This window comes from Xyrauchen texanus, chromosome 30 (genome assembly GCF_025860055.1).
Source record: "Xyrauchen texanus isolate HMW12.3.18 chromosome 30, RBS_HiC_50CHRs, whole genome shotgun sequence".
Classification (NCBI taxonomy): Eukaryota; Metazoa; Chordata; class Actinopteri; order Cypriniformes; family Catostomidae; genus Xyrauchen; species Xyrauchen texanus.
The window spans coordinates 15,907,496-15,925,500 of NC_068305.1; the positions used below are offsets into that span (position 1 = coordinate 15,907,496).

Consider the following 18,005-nt stretch of genomic DNA (forward strand, 5'->3'; position numbering starts at 1 on the left):
AGCAAGAGAGAAAATTACATGTTTTCATTGGCTAGGTAACATAGCTGTGAGTTTATGGGTTTTTGTGTGTATGTTCTATAAAAGGCAGGTGCCACATGTTTGCCCTGTTCAGAACATGAAGTGACCCATGTAAAGGCAAAGGAAATCAGTGGGAAGTTTCTGGGTAAGCTAACCCTTTTATTAAGGTGGGCCTAAAACTCTTTTTGACATTCTTGAAAATTGTGACTTCTTTGCACACGTGTATGTGTGTATGCAACTTGGAGAAAAAGCAATACCATCATTAATGCCATATTGCAATTGCATTTTATTTTTCATGTAAATAGTCTCTGTATTTTCTGTCTATTTTAGGTTGTTAAAGAAATATTCGACCCAAAAATTATCATTCACTCATCATTTGCTCACATTTTTCCATCTCAAACTCGAAAGAATTCTTCTTTGGAACACAAACAATGATATTTTTGAGGATATAAAGTATGATGAGTTAATATCCATATAATGCAAGTCAATGTGGTCCAAAACATGCAAGCTCCAAAAAGAACATATACTGAAGGTAATCCATACGATTTGAATGGTTTAATTAATGTCTTCAGATGTGATTGTTTTGGGTGAGAAACAGACCAAAATATATCTTCTTTTTCTCAATAAATCTTGACATCTGCAGTCTCCTTGGCATGTTAAACAGCGATACCATTGGCTTGAATTGCATGGACAAAAGCATCTTTGTTTGTAAAAAAAATTATTGTGCTCCTCAGACGAAAGAAAGTCATAAAGTCTGAGATGGTATGAGGGTGAGTAATTGAGGAGAGCATTATCATTTTTATGTTAAACAATTATTTTAACACAGAACTGACTTCTGAAACTGCACAAGTCAATCCACCTCATATCTAACTTAACAATATGAGAAAATATTTGTATGTGTGCATGTGTAATGAACTTTGGCACTTAGTAGGGACCTAGGGAGCTCCCTTTTCTGTTACTATGGAAACACAACCCTTGCCCACCAACCAGAAGGTGGAAACGAGGTTTGAATCTGCAGGCTGCCATTGTGCCTCTGTTTTGCTGTGTAACAGTGTGTGTGTGTGTGTGTGTGTGTGTGTGTGTGTTGTTACTAAATAAATATAATGTAAGAGGACTGGTGCGTGTAAAGCTGTCTGTTCTCATTTCTCTCATTGCTGTCTCTCTTACTCTTGACACACACACACACAGCGGAACTCCTTTGGAAGCAGCCATTTGAGGTGTTAATAGACTGACTGCTATTCTTCGAGTCTCTATACTCACAAAGGACCTGGCAGAGAGGAATACACTTTGATGAAAAGGAAAAACATGTGTGTGCATACGTGTGTGTGTGTGTGAGTGCTTGTCTCAGGAAGGGATGCCTCCTGGCGTCCCTGGCAGAATTACCTTGCCGGAGGTGAAACTGATCTATGAGGGTGCGGTCCAGGATGTCCCGAGCCGGAACCCAACAGCTCTCCTCAGGACCATAACCCTTCCAGTCAACCATGTACTGGAATCCTCTGCCCCTCTGCCTGATGTCAATCAGTGTATGCTGGAGAGCCCTCAACAAGACACGAAGAAGGTGGGACAGGTGTGGCGGGGTGTAACTCAGAACGTAAAATGGGTTTCATTTAGGAGACTTGGAAAACAGGGTGAAAACGTTTGAGTTGAGGAGGTAGTTTGAGACGGACTGCCACCGGACTAATGACCTTGGCAATGGGAAATGCCCCGATAAACTTGGGACCGAGGGGAGTCGGAGCGGGATGTCCTTAGAGGACAGCAAAACCTTGGGGGCCTTAGATCGGTGCCGGACCGCCGATCTCTTAATGCGAGCACCAGTCCATATGAGGGCTTCTCTGGTGTCTTTCCAGGTGCATTGGCATCTCTAGATAAAGGTGTGGATGGACGGAACCTGTATGTTGGGTTCTTGTGCAGGAAACAAAGGGGGCTGATAACTGAGTCTGCACTGGAAGGGTTATAACCCCGTAGATGATGACTGTTAGGAGTTGTGGGCGTGCTCGACCCAGACTAAATGATTGCTCCACGAAGAAGTATGGGTTCACCCCGCCCCTGCCAGAGAATCAATGATACACCTGTTCAATTCCTCCCTCTCAAGAGCTGAGAGTAAATACAGCCATCCCCAAGGCGGCGAAGTGCCAGTAAGCAGTTCAATCGCACAGTCCTACAGCCATGATGAGGAAGGGTCATGGCGTTGGACTGGCTGAACACCGCCCTCAAGTCATGGTATGTCAACAGTATTCTGGATCAGTCCGCTGGCATAACAACTATACATAAGACTGGGCAGGGGAAACAGCAGAGTTAAGACAGTACGAAAAACAATAAGGTCTTCAAGCAAGAACAGTGTTGTTTGACCAGTGTATGTGTGGGTTGTGCGTTACCAGCCAAGGATGGTGATCCTTATCAACACTACCGGTGCTGATGGAGATTGGTTCAGATAGAAGAACAACTGCTCTGTATGATTACCAGAGACGAAGATGACCGGCTTTGTGGATTGAGTGATGTTGGACAGCGGCGTGCCACTGAAGGTGTTGGTGGTGATGGGTTTATCCAACAGGACCATTTAGAAGCCAAGTCGAAATCCATAAACTTCCCTTCAGCTCCATGATCAACCAAGGTAGAAACCTTGTGACAGGCAGATCCATACTGCAGCCGGTTTAGGAGAAGTGTCTGAAGTCCAGGGGATGCGCTGGCCAGTAACCCCTTTCCTACTGACGAACAGTGTCTTTTACCAGACAGGAATCATCAGAAAGAGCACAATGAAAACATAGTACATTAACGAGATGGCGATTTGGGTTCTTCCAATTTGCATCGGCTCAGTGTCGGGCTGTGATACTGGTGACTTGGCTGAAGAAGCAGAGTAGGAGGATCAGCCGCCAGGGTAGGTGGAAAGCTGCAATGGTGGCGATGACGTAGGGTTAGGCGTTGATTGACTCGGATAATCCAAAGAGTACATCTCGTCCAGGATGTCTTCGGAAAGCCCATGAAGATATCGATTCCACATGCCATGGTCATTCCACTCTCAAAAAGCAGTCAGGATGCGAAAATCAATTACATAATCTGAGAGTCGTCGATCTCCTTGAGAGAATCCAGATAAGACCCTCGCCGCATCCCGACCTTGAGCTGAGCGTTCAATCACTTGCTAAAGCTCTGTGGAAAAGGCATGATAGGAAGTGCAGCAGGGATGTCTGTTGTCCCATTTGGCAGTGCCTCATTTTCCAGCTCTTCCTGTGAGGAGCGTGATTACACAAGCCACCTTCATCGTATCCGATGGGAAAGTAGAGGGCTGTAACATGAACAACAGGGAACATTGCGAAGGAAATGCACTAAATGATTTAACTGAATACGGGCTTTAGGGGGAATATAGGCTTCAAAGTGCCTAGAAACAAGGGGAAAAGACAGAGCTGGTAAGGATGCTTCCTGAGAGGGACCAGCATCGGGAGATAGGCGGAGCTGCTGCACGATAGAATTAAGCTTGGGGAGCTGCGAAGCCATCATCTCTAGAGACCAGTTAGATGTGGAGATTTGATCCTGCTGACGTCCAAGCAAGGAGCGATGAGCGATAGCGATACTAACAGATCAAAATGCAGAGGGCCGTTTCAAAGGATTTATTAACAATAAATGTGAGCAATCACTGTGGGTGTCGAGGATCCCGGTACCAGTTCTAGCAGCAGGGAGAGATGACAGATAAGTGCGCGCGCTGTGGCCATGCAGGGGCAATCCATGAGGAGTGTGTTCATAGAATGAATGTGTACCTTGTGGAAGACAGGAATAGATTCGTGGAATCCCCTGTTTAAGCTTAGTGAGGTGCAGAACGATGCCCAGCAAGGTAGAGCGATCTAGCTCCTGACACGCAGGCTTAGACAAGGTATCCTCCTTGGATACCCAGTTGACATGCAGCGAACTGGAAGGCAACCACAAAACCGACACGCAGGCAAGCAACAGATACATGAGACAGGGCCAACTAGGCAGAGAGAGGTCAGGTTAGTTACTTCACACCAAACAACAATCTAGCGAAGATAGAACATGAAGGACTTAAGAAGGGAGTTAATTAGAGGAGAACAGGTGTTGCTCAACACACTAATAAGCGGCATGATCAGCTTTCCCCTGGGAAAAATCAATGTTCCCATGGAAATGCTGATCATGCATGCCGTCCGCACCCATGAGACTTGAGGGAGAGAAAATAACAAAACAGACAAAACAAACCGGCAAACTCACCAGAGCCATGACACCTGTATGGCATATGTTGAAGTCAACATCAACCAAGATCAATAAATGCTGTAAAAGTGTAGCGAATTAGGTAAATCAATAACAATAAGAAATACATTTTTGGATAAGGTCAAATTAATGAGTTAAATCACATGAGAATAAAGTGTCAAACGCTGAAAGTTTGTAAAAGTAAATTGAAAATCATCAATAAAATTGAAAAGGCACAGTATGGATTCAGTTTTGAAGAAGGTTTTGGGGACTGCTGAGTTGATTACTGGGAGATCTCTAACAGCTACCAAGAGCAACTACAGTACTACATGATATGCCTTGATCAAAAGCAGGCGATTCAAGCAAGACATCCCAAAAATATACATGAACTGAAACAGTTTTTGAGATATGGACTAAAATAGCTTGTAACTGCCCTTTGGGTCTCAGCACGACAGACTGTGTTTGGATTAGGTTTTGGTGATTGCCAATGAAAGAATAATGTTGTAAATTGTGTTTACACACCTGGTCCACAGAGAAAGTGTAAAAGAGCATCACTTACAACATACAAGAACCTCGAATCCTTGATTTGATGTGAGCCTTTAATTATCAAGTTTATGAGAAAGGATGATTCATCAAAGGTGCTAACGATTACGAATTGTGATAGTTATGACAGTCCCCATTATGTTGAATGTCAGCTCGTTTTATGTGAAATGCATGCACTGAGCATAAACAGCGTCTTCACAATAAATCTGAGGAGCGGTCGAACTAGGCCTTTCAAAAAAATACGCCCTTATCACAGTCCACCTGTTGTCACATCCGGCTCTGAATAGTAGCGTAACCAAACATCCACCTGTCGATCTGTCTATGGATGCTAGCAGTTCTTCTAAATAAATGTAGCCAAATTGGATCCACTTGGCAGTAAACAACAGATGTTTAATCGTTTCTTTGGATTAACACAGCACTTCACCATGTGTTATCAACCACTTTAATGTGTAATAGTATCTGAGCGAACTGATTATCAGCCCAAAGTTTTCCCAGTTCTTGAGGAGCTGTGCGTGCTGTGAAAGTGCTCAACTCAAGTCCGAAGAGACAGCATTTAAGTGTTTTAATTTTATTGTTTTCACTATTGCAACATGCTCACCTCCCGTTTGCAAATATTATCATTAATCAGACTCTGGGATGAAAATTTTCTTTGTTTGAACATTTTTATGGATCTTATGTCATACATGGAGATTAAAATAAGTATGTACATGAAAGCAATGTGATCATTATCATCGCAAATATTCTAAATATATAGTCTTTACTCGGAAAATACATATTTCTTTGTGACATACTGTATACCCCTGTCTTGTTCTAACGCTCTTTAATGTGTAAAGGTACTCTTGTTTGTATATGTGTGTATATATATATATATATATATATATATATATATATATATATATATATATATATATACATACAGTGGGAACGAAAAGTATTCAGACCCCCTTAAATTTTTCACTCTTTGTTATATTGCAGCCATTTGCTCAAATCATTTAAGTTCATTTTTTTTCCTCATTATTGTACACACAGCACCCCATATTGACAGAAAAACACAGAATTGTTGACATTTTTGCACATGTATTAAAAAAGAAAAACTGAAATATCACATGGTCCTAAGTATTCAGACCCTTTGTTCAGTATTTAGTAGAAGCACCCTTTTGATCTAATCCAGCCATGAGTCTTTTTGGGAAAGATGCAACAGGTTTTTCACATCTGGATTTGGGTATCCTCTGCCATTCCTCCTTGCAGATCCTCTCCAGTTCTGTCAGGTTGGATGGTAAATGTTGGTGGACAGCCATTTTCAGGTCTCTCCAGAGATGCTCAATTGGGTTTAAGTCAGGGCTCTGGCTGGGCCATTCAAGAACAGTCACGGAGTTGTTGTGAAGCCACTCCTTCGTTATTTTAGCGGTGTGCTTAGGGTCATTGTCTTGTTGGAAGGTGAACCTTCGGCCCAGTCTGAGGTCCAGAGCACTCTGGAGAAGGTTTTCGTCCAGGATATCCCTGTACTTGGCGCAATCATCTTTCCCTCGATTGCAACCAGTCGTCCTGTCCCTGCAGCTGAAAAACACCCCCACAGCATGATGCTGCCACCACCATGCTTCACTGTTGAGACTGTATTGGACAGGTGATGAGCAGTGCCTGGTTTTCTCCACACATACCGCTTAGAATTAAGGCCAAAAGTTCTATCTTGGTCTCATCAGACCAGAGAATCTTATTTATCACCATCTTGGAGTCCTTCAGGTGTTTTTTAGCAAACTCCATGCAGGCTTTCATGTGTCTTGCACTGAGGAGAAGCTTCCGTCAGGCCACTCTGCCATAAAGCCCCGACTGGTGGATGGCTGCAGTGATGGTTGACTTACTACAACTTTCTCCCATCTCCCGACTGCATCTCTGGAGCTCAGCCACAGTGATCTTTGGGTTCTTCTTTACCTCTCTCACCAAGGCTCTTCTCCCCCGATAGCTCAGTTTGGCCGGACGGCCAGCTCTAGAAAGGGTTCTGGTCGTCCCAAACGTCTTCCATTTAAGGATTATGGAGGCCACTGTGCTCTTATGAACCTTAAGGGCAGCAGAAATGTTTTTGTAACCTTGGCCAGATCTGTGCCTTGCCACAATTCTGTCTCTGAGCTCTTCAGGCAGTTCCTTTGACCTCATGATTCTCATTTGCTCTGACATGCACTGTGAGCTGTAAGGTCTTATATAGACAGGTGTGTGGCTTTCCTAATCAAGTCCAATCAGTATAATCAAACACAGCTGGACTCAATTGAAGGTGTAGAACCATCTCAAGGATGATCAGAAGAAATGGACAGCACCTGAGTTAAATATATGAGTGTCACAGCAAAGGGTCTGAATACTTAGGACCATGTGATATTTCAGTTTTTCTTTTTTAATAAATGTGCAAAAATGTCAACAATTCTGTGTTTTTCTGTCAATATGGGGTGCTGTGTGTACAATAATGAGGAACAAAAATTTACTTAAATGATTTTAGCAAATGGCTGCAATATAACAAAGAGTGAAAAATTTAAGGGGGTCTGAATACTTTCCGTACCCACTGTATATATATATATATATTGAGTGGTGGTGGCGTAGCACATATCTGGTAATCAGAAGGTCACTGGTTCAATCCCCACAGCCACCACCATTGTGTCCTTGAGCAAGGCACTTAAATCCAGGTTGCTCTGGGGGGATTGTCCCTGTAATAAGGGCTCTGTAAGTCGATTTGGATAAAAGCATCTGCCAAATGCATAAATGTAAATATATTCTTGCATTCATCTAATAAAAACTGAAGTGTTCCCTGCTCACATACATCCTGTTTAAAAGTGGGCATTGCCATTGAAACAGACTACACTACTACTCTGCGAACACGGAAGTGTGACAAAGGCCTATATAGATCACAAAAGCATGGTCATTGTTGTGTTTAATCAAACGATTCTAAATAACTCACACTCAATACAATATTCTGACATGTCTAACCTCTTTGATGTCAAGATAATTCAATTAAATGAATGCTGACTTTTTGATGCCAAATCTCTCATCATTTACTCGCTCTCATGCCATCACCGATGTGTATGACTTTCTTTCATCTGCTGAACACAAATAATTTTTTTTAGAAGAATTGTTAAGCTCTGTATGTCCTCACAATGCAAATGAATGGTGTATAGAACTTTGAAGCTCAAAAAAGCACATAGATGCAGCATAAAACTATGCCATATGACTCCAGTGGATTAATCCACATCTTCTGAAGCAATATGGTATGTATAGATGAGAAACAGATCAATATTTAAGTAATTTTTACTATAAATCTCTCCTATCTCTTCTAAAGACACAGATTAATCCACTGGAGTCATATGGATTACTATTATGCTGCCTTTATGTGCTTTTTGGACCTTCTGAGTTCTGGTCACTTTTCAGTTGCATTGTATGGACCTACAGAGACATTCTTCTAAAAATCTTCGTTTGAGAAAGTCATTCACATCTGGGATGGCATGAGGGCGAGAAGCTAAATGACGAGATAATTTTCATTTTTGGTTGAACTCTTCCTCTAAAAAGAAGACGGGTTTAGGGTCCGAGAGGGATTCCATCGGTCCCTTGGCGGACCAACAGACTCCAGCCAAATAAATACAAGAAGCTCGTCGTCAATGGAGGAGCAAGTACACCTCCTCAACCCTATTGTACCAACGTAAAAACCCACTTAGTCACCCGGTGGTAATCAATTTAGCTGCAGATGCTCACGAATAAAAGATGAATGCTTTCTGTAATCCGAAACACCTGCTTTACAGCCGGATCGGTAACGGCACTCGGCGCGAGCTCTAACGGCACTCGAAACAAAGGCTCGAGCTGGAATTAAAGTGCTCAATTAAAAGGCCACTGATGCGGCGCCTCTCATCAGTTTGCTGTTTATAATCGCGTGTCAGCACGGCGGGGAGAATTTATGAGTTATTCATCTCAAATCTAGTGTCACAGAGGCACGTCAAAATAAAAAATAAATAATAAAAAAACATTATTTGTTCTTTTAATAAACAGAACTGTCCAAGACTATTGCCTAGGACCTTTAGATTGAAGATGAGCCTCCGTCAGAGTTGTGCTGTCTTGTCTCATGTTTTTTGAGGGCTGGGAGACGTGCCTGGTTTCTTAATCTCGGGGAGATATTGCGCAGGCGTGATCTGGACGCGTTGCTGCTGAGATGCAGCTGTGGGATGCGTAGAGGGGACCGAACAAACGCCGCCGCTACGGGTGGTCTGCTTCCTGGAGACCGTCTCGAGGAATGAGGAGAGAGAGAGAGAGAGAGAGAGAGAGGGTTGTTACTTTTTCCTCCACCACCACCGCGCGCGCAGCAGACAACAGTCAACAACCTGCGGATTAGAGACAATCTCGCGCTGGTGTCGGTCAGCGAGTTTGTCCGTTTCCCTCATGACAAAACAAGCGCTGGACATGCGGTGTTTGTGAAGAGTGCGCGCGCGGCTCTGGCTGTGTGAATGGCCCCACTATGGATGAAGTTCCGTTTCCCCGAGTCCGCACACGGTGGAGGAAAAGTCGCTGCCTGGCCGGCACGTGCGAGCTCGAGTTTGACTGCAAGGAGCTCGAGACTCTCTTCCAGAAGTACAACCTAAAGCTCGAGCAGACCGCCACGCTCAAAGCGCTGGCCATCCTCATTCTCGCCGCGTCCGCGCTGGCGCTCGTTGAGCTCCTGTCCGCCGGTTCGCGCTTCACCGTGTCCAAAGGCTCGCACCCGGTCCACTGCGTCATCTTCACCTCCCTCTTTATCGTCACCAACGTCAAGTATCTCCAGGTCACGCAACTGCAGCAGATCGCGCGGCTCGCGCTGCTCTTTAGTTTAACCTTCGCACTCCTCTGTTGCCCGTTTCCCCTCGCGCCGGGGCACGGCACGCCGTCAGGGACGCAGGGGTCTGACTCGACGAGCACAGCACCTGAGCAAGGTGTTTGGCAGCTGATGCTCGTTACGTTCGTTGCTTACTCTCTTCTACCGGTAAGGACGCTTTTGGCCGTTTTATTCGGCATCGTGGTTGGAGGGATCCACTTCATCGTAACAGCAACATCTATAACGGCCCGCAAACCTCGCCTGTGGACACCGGTAAGTTTTGCCATTTAAGTTTTCGACCTAAACACGTAAAAAGGTTTTTACTATTGATGATGTGTCAAACTGAAGAAGAGAGACGCGATTCTTAATTTGCTTCATGGAGCATGAGGATCATGAGCGCACGCAATGCACGTGCACACAGGTGGAGAGAAGCGTCGCGAGAGGGCTTAGGTTTCAGCACCACTAAAAGTGGACAGCGCCAAGGGAAAGCAGAAACGACAGCACTCGAAATAACGAGGAACAATGCACAATAGATACATAATTAAACACACACACACACACACACACACACACACACACACACACACACACACACACACACACACACACACACACACACAATTATTATAGAAAACACCTTCACTGCAGTCACATTCATAAGTGTATAAAACACCATACATGCATACACACTGAGATTCCTTTGTAATGTTTTACATGTTGAAATTAAAAACCCTACCTGTAAGGTTGTAAACACATTGCTATGGTTTGACCTTATGTTTACTCTTGTTAGGGGCTGTCAGTTGGAGCACACTGACACATTTCAGTGCAGCTTTTAACCTCTATAACACTGATTTACTGAGCACTGTGACAGTTTCACATTTCTTGCTTGAACATGCTCACTGGATGTAAATGGTGTTTGTGATATACAGTCACAGGAATTATAGCTTCCATCATCAGCAACCAAACCTGTGAGACCGGGAATGGATTTGGTGAACTGTTAAACCTTGATTTTATTGAAAAAGATTGATAGAGTGCCAAAAATCCAACCAAAATGCTCAAAAGACCATAAGCAGAGTGGATAAACAAACTCATCAAAATCAGCTGGTCTAGAATTCCACTTCACATTAAAACAGAAGCACCACAGGTCGCAAGAGCACATAGGATATACGGTATTTCATTATTGTGCTCCAAACTTCAAGACTTCTTCAAATCTAGACTCAAGTGGCACCATTCATGTTGAGATGATTCGTTTTTTCGCCTCTTTCAGAGTGTCATAGCATAGTATTTTTGCATTTTGCAAACATTTAAAGTATAGGTTGTTCAGCCACCTGCTGGCCCCTCACATGACTTAGAAGGCTTAATCACTGACTACAAATCAATAGCCATTACTTATTAACCATGCTGGCCACTTTGTTTATTAGACTTGTTACATGATTTGCAAGTCTTGTATCCTTGCTATTGTAACGGGAGCCAGCTGGTAGATAGCTGTGCAGTGTGTAAAACCTCACTGTCCTGACCTCAAGAGGTGCACTAGCGACTGATGCTAGAGGCTGTAGCCTTTAGCCTCAATGTTAGCGCACCTGTCTCCCACGCCGGAGACATCGGCTCGAGTCCCGTTCGGAGTGGGGCGAGTAGGACCGGTTACAATGGTGTCGTGACCCGGGTGGGAGTGAGGTTTAGGGGGGTGAGTGTAACGGTAGCCAGCTGGTAGATAGCTGTGCAGTGTGTAAAACCTCACTCTCCTGACCTCAAGAGGTGCACTAGCGACTGACGCTAGAGGCTGTAGCCTTTAGCCTCAATGTTAGCGCACCCGCCTCCCACGCCGGAGATGTCGGTTCGAGTCCCGTTCGCGGCAGGGTGAGCAGGACCGGTTACACTAAGGATTATGAATAATGCTAAGGCTTTGTCTGCATCCCATTAATCTTTTCAGCAAATGGCCTTTACTTTCATTTACAAAGGGCCTGTTTAAAGGGAACTCTGTAGAAAGGATTCTGCTTAATCTAATTTTATGTTCCTCTATGAATGAACAATACAAATCCCTTATTATGTGTCTATATGAAGTGCCATGTCTCAAAAGCCATAAAATGTCGTATTCGTCCAGTCACTGAAGCTTTATCCAGATAGCTTCTCAAGCTAACTTGTTGGGGGTTGTGTCCATATCTGGAGTTTATCATCCCAGGATGGATTAAAATAATGAACCGGTGCCCCCTTTCTTTGCTTCTGTTTCCCACACTCCTTTAAGCTACTCTTGCTCCATGCCTTCCTTTCTCTCTTGTTAACATAATATGCCACTCCTGATCACTGAAGGTTTATTTTCAGTCAAACAATGTTGTTGTGGAATGGCACACAGAAATAGTTACTATCACCTGAAATATAACCTGCCCCTTTGACAGCCCTAGGCACTGTAAAGAGTGAACAAACATGGGTCAGATTCTTCGTTTAGCCAGATGGAAGCATTTAAAGGGTAACTTAACCCTAAACCAACTTTTTTAGTTAATGATCTGTAAGCATGGGGCTTTATTAGTACTGGTCATTGATTCAAGTAATTGTTTTGACATTTGTGTATAAAGTGTTTTAATTCTACAATATATGGTGTAAAAACATCTGAGTGCTGCCCTCTTCAGGTTGAACGGTGGCTACTGCAGTTGAATTTTCCTATTGGCTGTTGCGGTACTTCGTGACGTAAGCGGTGACAGCTGATGTAAGCAGGTTCCAGCTCACCACGCCAGATTCATGTACATGTCGTCTTATTATTAATAATAATAACATAGAGTCTGACAGCAGCTGCCAATTAATCCGTCACTACGAGTCTCAGGTGCCCCCCCCTCCCCCAGCTCAGCCCCGCACTCGGTTCGTTCCCTCTATCCCCGCCGGGGTCTGTCCACTTTTCCTGCATTTTCAAATATTTCTAGTGGGTGGAGTCAGACTCTGAGCAGGTGTTTAGTTACCCTTTAAGGCACTTTCTGCCTGTCAGTCATTTTGCATGTTCACAATGAAGTCCATATATGAGAAGTAGGAAGCTGAGCAGGTAGTAGTTTAAGCGGATTATTCAAGTCAAACGGCATGTTCAGCTTCATAAGCCACTGCCAGCTGATTGTTTGTTGTGCGAGTAGGTGTGGGAATTGCAAGGAATTAAACGATTCTGGTTCTGATTCCGCTTAAAGATTCAGGTTCCTTCACGGTTCCATTAATGTTTCTTTTTGTACGTTTAGAGGAAGAAATACTTAGGAACAAGAAAAAACAATAATTATTGCATTTACATACTGCTCTGAGCAGCCTGTTGCCAAATGATAAGATCATTTCAGATTTTGACAGAGCAGAAGACAGGCTATAACAAATTATAAATAAAACTGAATACAATTCTTGCTGAAAGCATGTTTACACAGACATTTTAGAGAGATTAATGCAATCCAATGATTGATCCTAACTATATAGCTATTAAATTAATAGTCTAAACAAACAAAATGATCAAAGTTCTGCCATGCAACACTATGTGGTGCAAGCTGATAGGTTCTTTGACTTGTTATCTCTTATCTTGTTATCTTTGACTTGCCAATCATCTTGCTCACATGTGACATGTTTAGCCATTCTGCTCGCATGGCATAAGCTGATTGGTCCTCTAACTTGTTATCGGGTAGCCAATCAACTTGCATCTCTCTTGTCTAACATTTAAATAGCTCAGTTTTGTAGTTAAGAAGGTTTCTCTGCAGTGCAATGTGAGTTTTTTTTTATCTGATAATGCTATTTGCTCAGGAGGTTTGCTGGGGCTTTTCTTCTTTCAGCTTGTATGGTAAGGTCTTGTAACAGTTAAAGGATGGACAAGGAGGAGGCGGGAACCTAAACAACATAAAACATAAGACAAACCGACACATATGCAATGCGGCTGCATGCATATCTCTCTCTTGAACCCGAGTCTCCGGCTGCCACTTATCTCGCTCTTCCACTAATCAGCTGATTCAGCGCCGGCCGTGCTCAGTCACAGCCCGGCCACACCCCTCCTCCTCGTCACAGTCTGCTTTGGCCATGGCACATAGAAGCGCATATTAACAAGGTAAGATTTTGTCAAATCTGGCTGGCTCATGTCGCTATCTTAGGTCATAAGATTAAATAAATTCAAGATTCATTAAATAATACTAATCGGCTAAGCTGGACAAGGCACACAAATACATTTATTTCAACCAACATAACGCTATTTGTCCTGCAGCCTAGGCACACCTAGCTAGCATACACTCAGTGCACATGGCTCTTCGGAGCAGCAGCAGTACATAAGTTTTGGCCTATATCTGCGTGTTGCATTTGTCTCATTCAGCAGCAACAGTAGCATATCCACATGCTAACCCAGTCTTTATGTGTATTTTCAGGCAATAGTAAGTTTCTGTACTTGCTCTGCAGCAGCAGCAGCAGCATAGTAGATCTAGTCTGTCAAGACCACTATCCTATCAATATGCCATACCCACATTTACATGCAAAATCTTGGCATGACAAAAATGTGATGACAATTTTCATTTATAATTTTATTAAATTCCAAACTACACATCGTCATATGAACAACCAGCCAGTAATTGCACAAGCCTTATAGGCAGTTTTACATTAGACGTGTTGGGCTGCTGGCAGGCTTTGTTTGCATTCTTGCTGCAGGCGTTTTCCATTCACATGAGCAGCGGTGCGAAACACGGCAGTAGAAGTGCAATAATGCCTCCTACTGCTTCAGCTCAGATACAGGGTCTCTAAAACGATTACAGTAAATATTGTATTAACTTTTATATAAGTGATTGCACATAAATAACATGGCACTTATTTTTTCATAAAATGTTTTATAACTATAAATATTGTAATAAGCTATTTTTTTCTTCATATATTCATATAGACGTTCCATGGCCCGTTTGTATACATCGCACAGTTGTCTATCTTCCAAGAATAAGCTATACATGTTTGCGCAGTCAGTTTTCACTTGGTACACTGACTCTTCCACTCACAGCTTCCCATGAGGCTGTTTATAAACAATCAAAGAATCGTTATATAGGTCAGGAATTTCAGCAACAGCAAGTATTTTCCTCTCCATTTTGTTTTTGACTACATAAAGCTAAATGTTGTTTGATTGGCTGTGAATAAATTCAGCTCTGATTGGTCAATGACAAGCAGTAGCCACAGAGAGATAAAATATTTGTATCTTGCCGGGTGTGCACCGCAAGCAGTTGTGCACAACAAAGCGGCAGGATTCTCCTGAAAGATCTTGGAAAGAGGCAACGCTGCTGCCTCCATTTTGCCACCTGCTGCCTCTCTCTCATTGAAAATGAATAGGGAACGCAAGGTGACATTGTTGATTCAAAAGGACTGGCTCAAAAGAGTCATTCGTTTGGGAATCAGACTAGACTTGTTTTGCTGCATGTTTTGCAGTGCATATTCATAAGAATCAGCTCAATTAGGGTGATTTGCATGGGCATCGGATTGCTACAGTGGCCACAATGCATTGTTTCATGTTCTAGATTCAAAAGAACTGTCTCATAAGAGTAATTTGTTCTGAAATCCTACAAGACTGGTAGTTCTGTATGTTTCACATTATAGATTAAAAATAACTCAAGCTCATAAGAGTCATTAATTTGGTAATTGGACTATATTTACTATACTGGTTACACTACGTGTTTCACGCTGTAGATTCAAAAGAACTGTCTCATAAGAGTCATTTGTTTAGGAATATGAATACACAGGTCACGCTGCATGCCGTAGATTTAAAAGAACTGACACATAAGAGTCATTAATTTAGGAATCAGAAAACACTGGATGCACTGTGTATTTTGCACTTTAAATTCAAAAGAACCAGCTCATGAGAGTCATTTATTCAGGAATCAGACTACACTGTATGCACTGTGTGTTTCACGCTTTAGATTCAAAAGAAAAGGAGCGCTGCCATTGAATAGCAACACAGGAAGTATTGTCATAATATTAATAGTAAAGTGTCCCATCCGTATAGCTGGAAAATTACATGTTCGGAACCTGCTAACCGAAAATCAAACAATTCTGTTATTTTAAAAAGAAAGGATCCAGTTCTGAACCAGAACATGCATGAACACTATTTTGCCACTGTTGCTTTTGGCAACTTTAATCACACTAACACCAATTTAATAATACAGATTGCTCACCGCTGCTCTCCTGCTCCCTCTCTGATTACAGTGGTCTTAATGGTATGACAGCATCTTTCTTTGCAGGGCGGATTTTCAGAAAGGGCTGTGTGTCAAATTTAGTGGCTAAGTATGGTGGAAGTCCCAGAATGGCTAAATAATGCTTACAGCATTTTTAAATGTCAGAATCTTTCTCCATGGTCCAATAAACAGAGATGTTCAACTCACACACACAGACCTTGTTGTCTCTCTCTCTCTCTCTCTCTCTCTCCCTCTCTCTGTGTTTTTAGCTGGTAGCAAATGTAGTGTTGCTGGTTGGTGTGAATCTGTCGGGTGTGTTTGTTCGAGTCCTTACTGAGCGTGCCCAGAGGAAGGCCTTTCTACAGGCTAGAAACTGCATCCAACAACGCCTGCAACTAGAGGATGAGAATGAAAAACAGGTCAGACTCAAACAACACATGCTGACATGCCAGTGACATGCTGTACTCCATCTAAAACTAGTTAGGGTCATTGACAAATAAGGTTGTCAGTGGTGATAAAAATTATAAATATTTACAGTGTAAAATCTGGGTTTAAACATGTGACAAGTTAGTAGACATGTAATCTTTTAGTTCATGTTTTTTTACAAATAGTTTTTTGTTTTATTTTATAGTATTTTGTAAAAAAAAAATATTTAATGACTAAAAATGTCACGTGGCGCAACCATCAAGTAAAATGTATTAAAATAGTTTCCTTGCACCTTGAATACATGAGAGTGAACACAACTTCATCATGACCACACATTCTTGTGGGTCTAATGAGATATTCTCAGTCTTATGATTTTTGTTACATGACAACATGTGTCCATTGACGAGTTTTGCATGAACTACCCATACACACACCACAAAAACACACAGCTGCATGTATTAGATTAAATGATCAGGTTTTTCATTTTCTCCCTCAAGTTAAAGTTGTCATTTTGACAGGTAATTACCATGCAAGATTGCTTTCATTCCCTCCTTACAAGCTTAAAGGTCAAGCTTTCCCTGCAAACACAAACTATCACATGCAGATGCACATGTGTACATGCACACACCAACACATACTGTACACACAAAACAGATAAGGTCTATGGTTACTGAGCTGACTTAGTTGGTATTCAGGCAGTATACAACTATAATACTTTGCTTCGAAAAAAAAATATATATATTAACTTAATTTAAAATCAACATGAAATTAAAATTAAATTGTTTTACATGTTCCTAGTCTTATTGTGCACAATTAATAAATGCACGTTATTAAAAAAATATATGTATATTTGTAAGAACTGATAAAAATGTAATTACTCACTCCTCCACCTAAGCCATGCAGGCTATTTTTAATATTATAGCCAAATAGCTACTCAGGTTTTTTTTAGCGGCTACTGTTATAGGTAATGTAGACTTTATAAAATCTTGCAACACTCTATTCTGGTATGGAACGATCACTTTTTATGATCCAAGTACTCCTTATGGATAAAATCAAGTTCTGTTCTACATACATATATACAACAGTAAGTTACAGTCCTCGAATCTGATTGGACGAAAGACAATCCATGAGTACGTATGGTCTCACAACATCAGCACTCGGACGCTTCACTGTGTGTATTACTCCGCTTGTGTTTGTGCCATTCTAAACTAAAGAGTAAGAACAGTGCATATGTGTAAAGAGCTACTGTTTGTCTTTTTTGACATTATATATGTTAATATGTTATATATGCCATTAGGTGGCGGCAAAAGATAATTTTTATGTGTAATAAGAGCCAGTTAGGTGACGTGAAGTGAATCCGCATCAGCCAGTGTTTACATACAGCACTCCGTGATCGCTCATATTACTTCTACACTACTAAAACTAGGAAATAGCTTTAAACGGCTTTAAACAAACAACTTCAGCATTATGGCTCATCACAGCAGAGAGACACAACAGACTGATTAATTACACAAACTGAAGGTGCTTACGTCTTATCGCACTTTCCACATTGGAGTGGACACACTGTTTAAAATGCGGCGGACATTGCGGTTTCTATATTGACATTGGGTGAAATACCCCTGCTTGGACGGCTATTTTTCCACTGAGAAAGCTGATCTTCAGAAAGCTGACAGCATCTCTGTTTGGGAGTGGCAACAGGTGATCGCACATGCTCAGTCTCTCTCTCTCTCTCTCTGTCTCTCTCACACACACACACACACCCATCTTTGTTTATCCAACAACTTGTTAGAAACAGCACAGGCCGTAATACTTTTTCTGAAGTGACATTTTTTAATTACTAACGGAGGCTTGGACGCATCATTTGGTTTGAG

General features: G+C 42.2%; 1 protein-coding gene across 1 annotated transcript in view; it reads left to right on the forward strand.

The window, feature by feature from the left end:
• Positions 1 to 9,226: 9,226 nt before the first annotated feature.
• Positions 9,227 to 18,005, forward strand: part of LOC127624273 (adenylate cyclase type 1-like) — a 62,703-nt gene continuing 53,924 nt past the window's right edge. Inside the window, exons 1-2 of the mRNA XM_052099017.1 lie at positions 9,227 to 9,841; positions 15,978 to 16,127. Of these exons, the coding sequence (XP_051954977.1) occupies positions 9,236 to 9,841; positions 15,978 to 16,127 (756 nt within the window). The 5' untranslated portion in view covers positions 9,227 to 9,235. The remainder of the gene's footprint in view (positions 9,842 to 15,977; positions 16,128 to 18,005) is intronic.